The sequence below is a fragment of the Mus caroli genome, unplaced genomic scaffold, assembly GCF_978045245.1.
Source record: "Mus caroli unplaced genomic scaffold, Mus_caroli_1 scaffold_13, whole genome shotgun sequence".
Classification (NCBI taxonomy): domain Eukaryota; kingdom Metazoa; phylum Chordata; class Mammalia; order Rodentia; family Muridae; genus Mus; species Mus caroli.
Genome location: NW_028227268.1, coordinates 73,526,600 through 73,537,142, shown reverse-complemented (window position 1 = coordinate 73,537,142; position 10,543 = coordinate 73,526,600). Strand labels below are relative to the sequence as shown.

The 10,543-nt window shown below is 39.7% G+C and overlaps 1 protein-coding gene across 1 annotated transcript; it reads left to right on the top strand.

Annotated features, from left to right (window-relative positions):
* The first annotated feature begins 7,621 nt into the window (after positions 1–7,621).
* LOC147001540 (olfactory receptor 2Y1-like) lies at positions 7,622–9,518 on the top strand. The gene is made up of 2 exons (XM_085829299.1): positions 7,622–7,655; positions 8,569–9,518. Exons 1-2 carry the CDS (start codon positions 7,622–7,624, stop codon positions 9,516–9,518), a joined length of 984 nt encoding a protein of 327 aa, XP_085685425.1.
* Positions 9,519–10,543: the final 1,025 nt, after the last annotated feature.

Here is a 10,543-nt window from a genome sequence, read left to right as displayed (position 1 = left end):
TGATTTCTTATACAACCAAGGACAATCAGCCCAGGGATGGTCCCACCAACAGTGAGATGGGCCATCCCCCATCAATTACTGACTAATAAAATGCTCTACAGACTTGCCTATAACTCAGTGATAAGGAGGCATTTTCTCAACCAAGGTGCCCTCCTCTCAGATGACTCTACCTTGTATCAAGTTGACATAAACTAGCCAGCAGGCCAGCTTTAGAGAGAAAAATGTCACTGAGTAGCTATGTAAGTGACACTGAGTAAAATGTGCGTCAGCACTGTCTTCTGTGAAACCAGCATGATATTGGGAATGAATACTCAACGTTATTGTGTACATTGCCTGGGGTAATATGTGCAGAGTTCCTGGGAGAATGTCTTCTACAACATAAGTGCTATGTGCCTTGGCTGTGATTATCCATTAATTGGACAAGTCATCCAAATTAACACTCTTCTACTTATATATAATAAACTGTGCCATTTGCATTAATTATGAATGAAGATAAAAGTGTTTGCACTGTTTGTAGTGTTTCTCTTGATTGTGTTATGCTTCTTGTGTGAAAAAAACTTGCACTCCCAACATTGTTTAAAGTTATTACAAGTACAGTGTGTCTTTGAAGCCTTTATTAATCCAAGAAAATGTGTAGGTACTGAATAAATTTTAGTATTATGTTGACAGAAACACTCAATGAATATTTACCATACACCAGGGACCTCACCCATAGTGTGCTGTTAATACACAAACAAAGGATAGAGAGTTAGCTCATGATAATATCTTATTGATGGGGAAATTGAGTCTCAGTCCTGTAAAGTCTCAAACATATTAAGGTGTTAGCAAAGATATTTTCCCAATTCACATTATAATTCCTTAAGTGGATATAGGTAACTTTGGATATTAATGATTTTCCCCATACCATAGGAAAAAGTGTTGTTTGTGCTTGCATTGCTTTGAATGAATATGTGAATTTATAAGTAAGTTGAAAATGAAAATGGAGTGCTGATCCATTAAATATTATAACAAAAATTAAAACTTCATACAACAAGCTTCAGTTGCATCAATGGAACAATTATCGGGGAAAACATGACTGTCACGTGATGACTCCAAAAAAGGACAACAGCTGTGGCATGAGGAACCAAGCAGACTTCAAGTGAGATGTGGAATTTAGACTGTCTAACAAGAGGCTGGTGGGACTGGAGTCAAAGTATGAAAGCAGAAGGAATCTTGGGCTACAGAGTCACTTGAGCAAATGACAAGTTGTCCTGAGAATGCACAATAAGTCACGGAGGTTTCACAGACCTGGGAGAATGGAGAGTACAGAGGGCTGCAAAGTCAATCTTGGAGCCAGTCAAGTTCATTGTAATTGCCACAGTGCGGTCCCAGGTCTCCAAGGTCATGCTTTTTAAGCTACTCATTCTTCACTGCTTTTGAAGAATGCTTCTATGTGACTGGGGACATTATTCAGTGATAAAATACTTGCCTAGAATGGGCAAGTCCCCAAGTTCAGTGCTACAGGAACAGGACTCAAAAAAAAAGAGAGAGAATGCTTCTAAATGTCCTCAGGGCATAGCTGGTGTGTAGCCATAAGACCAGAAGGAGGCTTGAAAATATGCCAGCTGCGTCCTGACGTCAGTTGGTTGGTACAGCATGCACTTGGATACTGAGGTGCTTCTACATCCAGAGTCACGCCCTTCAATGTCTACAGGTAGATGTGCTTTGCTGACCTCTCATGGACAGGAGCTCTGACCTGAGTCTTTCCCACCACAAGTCAAATAGGGACTAAGAAGCAAAATGTCTTTCAGACATCACAAGGTTTCTCAGTTCTCCAGTGAGTCTCATCGCCCTTCAAGCCCAATACATTAGCAGAAAGTAAAAGTGGGAGATTTCTGACCTTGAACTCCAGGTATGTGCTGAATGCTTGAGATGTTTACATTCATGGTAAAAAAAAATGCATTAAAAAAAACAAATATTGTGGTGGACAATCAGCAATGGGTTCCATTGTGTTCTGTCTCCAGTTTCAGGGCAAAGAAATGTTAAAGTCATGGAAAAACCATTTACCCCATTAGAGTCTTTCATTTTCTATTTTATATACACCTTGTACCTACTCCATATGCAGCATGTAGAAAATAATTCAGAAAATTTACTTGCTTCTTTTTCTCTCCAATTACTAAAATAAGGGAAATTATTTTAAAATATACATGGTGAAGGTAGACTTAAAACTTAAAACTGTGTTCTTATATACACACTAGATAGTTGCAAGTTGATAGGAAATGAGCAGTCAGGGCTGTTGTAATAAATTAAGAAGAATTTCTTGGCGGGATACACACACAGGGAAGTCATCACAGATGGAGACTGTGTTCTGTATGCAGAGTCACAGTGAAAGCAAGACTTTTATGAACTCACTTTTTTAATGTCAGCTTACTCTGGCACATCCCAGTTTGGAACACTTGTACTGAAATTTTGGGGTGTGCTCTTACTGGATTGCTTGTTAGAAAAGACTTTCAGATTATCTTAAAAACTTAAAGACTAAAGTGCAATGTGGTGTGCTTCCAGTGTGAAAGACACTGGAGCCAAATCAAAATATGGATCTGTATAAGAGCAACTGGGCCAGAGCACTGATGGGAAGATGCTTTGGTGCCTAGGTAGTTTCAACAGTATCCTTAGTGACACAGCCCTCATAGAGGAGCCACGCACAGCAGCATCCTGATGGAAGCAACTGAAGCCAGATTCAAGGGAATTTCACCTGTCCAAACAAAGAAGATGATTAGGAAGGAGTCCATCAACCCTCCTCTGCTGCTCATAGAGAAAGTTTGGCTGTGTGACTTGAATGTGTCTGCTGGCTCATCAGAATAAGGCTCTCAACTTATTTATGAAGATATTCATAAACATAGAACCCACAGCCAGGTGAATAGATAAGAGCTGATTTTATAATAAATAGAACCAAGTATGAAAATCCCAAAGTTCTGTGCACCAGGGAAGGTAGAAGGAGGGATTCATTTTTTAGCACATTAGCATTAGGAAAGTCAAGATCAGGACAGGATGAGATGTCATAAGCCAGCTAACACTGCCTTCATCTACTACAGATATCCTTCTACAGAGTCTGAAGGTCACCTCCAAATCAGAGTAAAGAACTGAGTGTCAAGAATATGGCTTTATTTTCAGACAGTCTTGTTTTAGAACCTTTCCTTTCTTTTTCAGATTTTCTTCTTAGACGTCCCAATCTCCCCTCTTATAAACCTGACCTCCAGTCCGAGTGTTGGCTTTAAGGGAGTAAAAAATTGTTCTCACTTCTAACTTAAGGCAGGTCTTTAAACACAGATTCAAACCAGGGTTTCTTTGTGTAATCTCTTTTCCAATATAAAACCTCATTATGGTGTTTAAAGATGTCTGATCCGCAATTATACTGATCTCTGAATATGTATATTTAGCCAGTGTTGGGAACTGCAACATATTCAGTATTCTGTGACCAGTGAAGACTATGGAGTCCTTTGCTTATCTTAGCATTCTAAATTTGTCAACATCCAGTAATGCCTAAAAAGAAAATGTGGGCCTTTGAAAAGCAAGTATATGACCCGAATGTAATCCCATGCCTTTGATTGCTACATCATGAAGAGAGCAAATGGACACTTCACACTCAGGAAATTTCCATGCTGGACTTATTTTCCTCAGTGTCCAGGGGACAGTGGGATGGAAGGAAATCTGTGCTCAACTGTGTGCTCCCTAACCAGGCCTCTGGGTCTCTTACCCAACCTGCACTCCCATAGAAAGGCTTGGGGCTAACCAAACCCTGAGCTAGTGTGACCATAGTCAAAGCCACGCTGGAACACGCTATGGGATTAGAAGTAATGTGTGGTGCATACAAGAGACCTGGTGTTTGTTTGAGAAATGAGCTGTAATTGCTCTTCCAGAATGAAAATGTTGGGGCTGAGGAGATGAGTCAGCAGGGAAAGTCCATGCTTTGATAGCATAAAGAACTGAGTTTGAATCCTACAACCCACGTAAAAGCTGGATCAGGTAGCACCCCCATCTATAATCCCAGCACTGCTACAGTGAGATAGAAGTGGATTGAGAGCCCTAGGAAGTTCACAGCCAATGATACTGACAGGTACAGGCATGAACAACATGAGACCCTGTCTCAATCACTGTCTCAATCAAGGCACAAAGTGAGGACTGACACCCAAAGCCAAAGGCTGCCCTCCACAAGCCTGCCATAATCAGCCCCCTTCTCTCCCCCCGACTCCTCTCTCTCTCACACACACACACACATATACACACACATGAAAATATTTCTCAAGTGTATCTTCCTTCTATCATTACCAAATATGGGAATGAGTGGGAACCTAGCTGTTACCACAAGGAAGAGTGGAGGAAAATATCAATGAGGTATAGCAGGTATCACACAGCTGAAGCACCTGACCTTGGAGTGACAGACACATGTGCAGTGCAGGAAGAGTGGGGAGAGCTATGCTAAACACAGGGAGTCCCTGGCCTCAACATTGGGTGAGCATTAATGCGTCCTTTAGGGTGTTTGTGGTTGTTGTGATTCTGTAGATGAGTCAAATGCAGTAGGGCACTGGGGCTTAGAAAGCAACACTCATCCACCAAACAAGGGACTCACAAGCAGGCACCCAGGGGTCAAAGGCCTGGTTAGACAGAAGAGTCTGCCTATCGCTATGGTGGGGCCGAGAAATAAAACACCTTGGCCTTGAGGTTGCATAGTTTGGAACTGTCTTTGTACACCGTGGATTTATAAAGATTTTATTAATTCATTTAGCAACCCTTGTTGAATTTTTTTTATGTTTTGAAGCACACTTGTTGTTTCTCATTTGTTTATTTTTGCTGTGTTTCATTGTTTTTTTTCCTTTCAGAATAGAATCATTATGTAGTTTAGGCTGACTTCAACCCCATTGCCTCAGACTTCAGATGGCTAGGATTACAGTGTGCTATGCCACCAACAGGAGTAGGTTGAGAACCTTTGATGTCAATTGAATCCTGTACAATTGTCTTTTTGGTTTTACAGTTAAGTAAACTAAAACCCACAGAAGAGAACTTTCAAAATCTGTAATAAAATCCATGTTTGAACTCATCTTCATAGATTATCCATGAACTGACAAGACCTTGTCTATAGAGCCTCTGCAACTTAAAACAGATTTGATACACTAATTAAACAACATAGATACACATTCTGTTTATAATTCATTCATACTTAGTCCTGTTTATCAGAGTGTCAAGATGTATTTTTAAAGTTCTTAAATCTGCATGGACAGATTGTTCATTGATGATCATCTCTCTCAGTAAACTTGACAAGAAAAGGCAGAAATTAGTCCAGCAAAAATTATTAATAGTAAACACAAGAAAAAACTCTCTCAAGGAAAGGATTATTTCTGTTAACTTTACACATACTTTCCTGTAATCTCAATCTCAATACTGCTTAAAATTAATAATACAGTGAGCTGATTTAACCCATAAGCATAGCATTGGGAGGCTAAGATAGGAGAACCTGGAGTTGGAGTCTGGCCTGGGTGTAGAGCAAAACTCTATCATAGGAAGGAAAGAAGGAAGGGAGGGAGGGAGGGAGGGAGGGAGGGAGGGAGGGAGGGAGGGAGGGAGGGAGGAAAAGAGAAAGAAAGAAAGAAAAAAATAGAAAGAAAGAAAGAAAGAAAGAAAGAAAGAAAGAAAGAGAGAGAGAGAGAGAGAGAGAGAGAGGAAGGAAGGAAGGAAGGAAGGAAGGAAGGAAGGAAGGAAGGAAGGAAGGAAGGAAGGAAGGGAGGGAGGGAGGGAGGGAGGGAGGGAGGGAGGGAGGGAGGGAGGGAGGGAGGGAGGGAGGGAGGGAGGGAGAGAGAGAGAGAGAGAGAAAGAAAGAAAGAAAGAAAGAAAGAAAGAAAGAAAGAAAGAAAGAAAGAAAGAAAGAAAGAAGGAAGGAAGGAAGGAAGGAAGGAAGGAAGGAAGGAAAGAAAGAAGGAAAGAAAGAAAGGGGGAAAGGAAAATAAAACGAACCTTTAGTAAAATTTTTCACTATTCTATTTCCATGTTTTATCAAGAAAGAACAATTTATCTACAATTTTGTTTGTCATACTGAGTATTTATTTATTTCTCCAAATGCTTACTATTCTTAGAATAGCTTAATAAAATAAATGATTTGGAGCAGTCTAACTAATAGCAATAGTGTACAAAGGCTTCCCACACAGCCTCTGACCAACGTGTGTACAGCCTCTACAACAAGACCACCCAGAGCCTGTAGGTTACACTGGGCTTCACTGTCTGTTTCAAGTGTGTTTGTAAGCACAGGTTTAAAAACATCTTTGTCAAAAATCAAGTCCATCATTTTTGCTACTCAGTTTGTGGTGTTATAAATAAGACTATAGAACCCACTTTCAGTTGCTATTTGTACATGAGGTGGGCAATGGTCTATTTTGATATTTCTGCACATGTACATCCACTTTCTCCAAGACAGGTAAATAAAAGATGACAAATTTAAGCAGGATGGAGTAAAATCAACTGTTTGAAAATTCGACCATCTAAACCTTCCCAATTCATGACCTTCCTAGAGCTGTGACCCTTTATTGCAGTTCCTCGTGCTATGATGATACCCAACCATAAAATTATTTTGTTGCTACTTCATAGCTGCAATTTTGCTTCTGATATGTAATCCCCAAAGGGGTCACAACCCACAGTTTGAGAGTCACCGGGGTAAAAAGAGCAAACCAGAAGCTCAATGCAGTTTAAAAACTGACAGAAATAAAGGAATTCAGCTAAATCTTAAGATACAAATACAACATAAAAATAAATTATGTTCCTAATGACAACCATGAGGAAGGGAAAGTATTCCACTGATAATAGTAATAAAATAAATACAATGCATAAGAAGAACCTTAACTAAGGAAATCAAAGGGCCATACATTGAACACCTGAAATCTTGTAATTTGTTTAGCTTTTAGCACAACAATCTCTAAAGAAAAGCAATTTTTAATGTTTGCCATATTTCCTTAGCCTATCCAAATGCTCTTGTGATTAATCTTCAGGGTTCTTTTTTAAAATAAATTATTAAATAGAAAAGATGGTTCAGCAGTTTTCATCGCTCTTGCAGAGGACCCGCATAAAGTTCCCAGAACCCACATAACAGCTCACAGCCATGAGCAGCTCCAGTTCCAGAGGATCTGACACCTTCTTTTGTCCTCTTTGGGCACCAGATATGGTTCATGGACATACATCCAGGAGAAAACTCACATGCGTACTTTTTTTTATAAAGTTAAATTACTTCTCACAGTTTATGGAAGATTCAATGTTTCACTCCAGAAAATGTATTTAAAATCCACATTTCATAAAAAGGCAACATGAGTTTATCACTTCTTGTGACATTAAAGAAGGCATTATTAAATATTTTCACACTGTTTGGTATTCCCAAGGAGGCTGGATCTCAAATGGAAAAAAAAAAAAAGTTCAAAAGCACTCTTGTGACAAAAAAAAAAAAAAAAATGTTTAGCTGCAAGAGCAATAAGCTATTGAGATTTATCAAAAAAATATACATATTTCTTCCCAGAAGAAATTCATATGGTACTTAGTCTTTGAGGACAGATGGAAGCAAGACAAGGCTCCAAGAATTGGTTTATTTACCACATTTATCAAGCAAGAGATGGAAAGTAAAAACCCAGAGGCCGCAAACTCAGACAGATTACTTCTTTGATTCAAAGTCCTGAAAGAGATTGTCTCAGAGACTAGAAAAGGAAGGAAGTCAAAACAACACAGAACTCTAACACTTACAACACACACACACACACACACACACACACACACACACGATTATTGATAAAGGTTCTACATTACTGCTTTTGGATCCTGATGTCCATGCCACAAGGATCACAGTAGATCACCTCTCCTTTTAGACAAGGAAGGATCATATCCAGAGAACTGACCAGAGAACCGAGCCTAGCAAAAGTCATAGAACAAACAAGCAACAAGAATTAGTTGAATCTGAGGTCACACCACTATCAACTTAGTTACATCCAGGATAAAGAAGACTAGATAGATAGATAGATAGATAGATAGATAGATAGATAGATAGATACATACATACATACATACATACATACATACATACATACATACATACATACATAGGTAAATATGGTAGATAAATAATAGCTAGGTAGATAGATACATAGAAATATAGGTATGTATATAGGTAGGTAGATAGATAGATAGATAGATAGATAGATAGATAGATAGAGAAATGTAACAACAACTGAAGAAAAATAAAGGTCATTAATTTGAAAGAGAACAAGAGATTTTTTGGACTGGAGGGTTCAGAGAGGGGAATCGAAGACTCAACAGAATTAAGTAGAGTAACAACTCAAAATGTGGGGTTTTGGTGCATTTAAAAATAATTACAAATACAATAATAAAAGAATTCATACTATATAATACTATTGACTTTAAACTTTGTGAATAAAATAAAGCATTTTTGGTGGTTTGATGCCGAGAGGAGCCTGACATAAATAATAATAATAATAATAATAATAATAATAATAATAATAATAATTACAGTTCTCCATAAATAGCATTGAGTTGTCTTCTGTTTGTACAGGTGGAAGACTATGGAATATTTGAACACCAGTTCAGAAGAGGGCTTCATTTTAGTGGGCTTCTCAGACTGGCCTCACCTAGAACCCATCCTTTTTGCTTTCATTTCTATTTTCTACTCTCTGACTCTCTTTGGCAATACTGTGATCATCATTCTGTCTCAACTGGACCTTCGCCTGCACACACCCATGTACTACTTCCTCTGCCACCTCTCCTTCCTGGACCTCTGCTACACTGCCAGCACTGTGCCCCAGCTTCTGGTCAACCTCTCTGGACTTGACAGGACCATCAGCTTTGGAAGGTGTGTGGCCCAGCTCTGCATAGTGCTCTCACTGGGAGGAACTGAGTGTGTGCTTTTGGTGACAATGGCTATAGATCGCTATGCTGCTGTGTGTCGCCCACTCCACTACACAACCATTATGCACCCTGTTCTCTGCAGAGCATTGGTTGTATTCTCCTGGGTGGGGGGCCTTGTGAACTCTCTGATCCAGACAAGCTTTGTAATGGCCATGTCTTTGTGTGGACACAAACTGAATCATTTCTTCTGTGAGCTACCTGTTCTCCTGAAGATGGCCTGTGAGGACACAGGAGGAACAGAGGTCAATTTGTTTGTGGCCCGGGTCATAATCTTAGTGTGTCCTTTACTGCTAATTCTAGGCTCCTATGCTCACATTGCCAGGGCAGTGCTGAACATCAGGTCAATGGCTGGTCGCAGAAAAGCTTTTGGGACGTGTGCATCTCACCTCATTGTGGTTGCCATGTTTTATGGCTCAGCCATCTCCACATACCTCCAACCTGTCCACAGATATTCTGAGAAGGAGGGAAAATTTCTTGCCCTTTTTTATACTATCATCACCCCCATGCTGAACCCTCTGATCTATACACTGAGGAACAAGGATGTGAAAGGAGCACTGTGGAAGGTGCTAGGCAGGAGCACAGACTCAGCATAGAAGGGGGAAGGGGAGCAATAAAGTGTTGCGTAATAACACTCATTCTGAAACACGTACTGTCCTTTAACCAAGGGCTTTTTAATCACCCTTCCTCAGATCTTATAGTTCCATCTCCTGTCTTGACTGGATGGTGATAGTGATGAACTCATGACAATCATCCTAGCATCATGTTTAAAGGCATTGTGCAGCGTGTTGATTCCTATCTTAACTTTCCAAGGGAATGAGTTTGAGATTAAGATACAGTGATCCTTCTAGAAAGAATGCACATGGATTCTAGGCACAGCTGATAGTGAAAGAAGATCAAATTCAGAATAACAGCATTTTCACAAATTAACATTCAGGGTGTCCTGTCATGCAGATGGTGATGTGCCAGAGACTGTCATAAGTATTCTCATATCCTCTCTAAGTAAGTATGACCCAGGCCATATCCACTCATATCTCATGGCCCGTTTCTACTGTCTTTTATGGTGGCTACTCCTCTAAAATATATGTGTCAATTAAGGAAAGCATGAGCAGAGGTACTCCATGAAGTACGAGAAGGTTCAGATGGGATATCGTTTTAATTACTTAGAAAAAAGGCAGAAGCATCAGGATGGTGTAGAACGAAAAGAGAGGCAATAGCATCGCTTCAGCTACACTATGAACTGCTGTCAGGCTACATAGAGTAACACAAAAGGCATTTTCTCCTCAATCCTCCATGTTTAAACATTTTTCTTCACAGTAGAGATAAGGTGTCAATCAGGTGTCCAGTGGTGGTTGAATGGACCAAGAAACTGTGGTTCCTATATGCAATAAAATGTTGACATTGCAGAGAATGAAGTCCTTTTATAGTCAGCAATGTGGTTCGAATTGGATGCTATAGTAAGTGAAATATGCAAGACAGAGAAAGTCAAACATCAGGGCTTCTTATTTATACAATGACACAACACTGATGTCATAGAAGTAGTGGATTGGGCACTGGTCACTGGAGGCCTGGGGATAAAAGTGACATGGGACAGGAACTAGTTCACTAATAGGTACCAAAA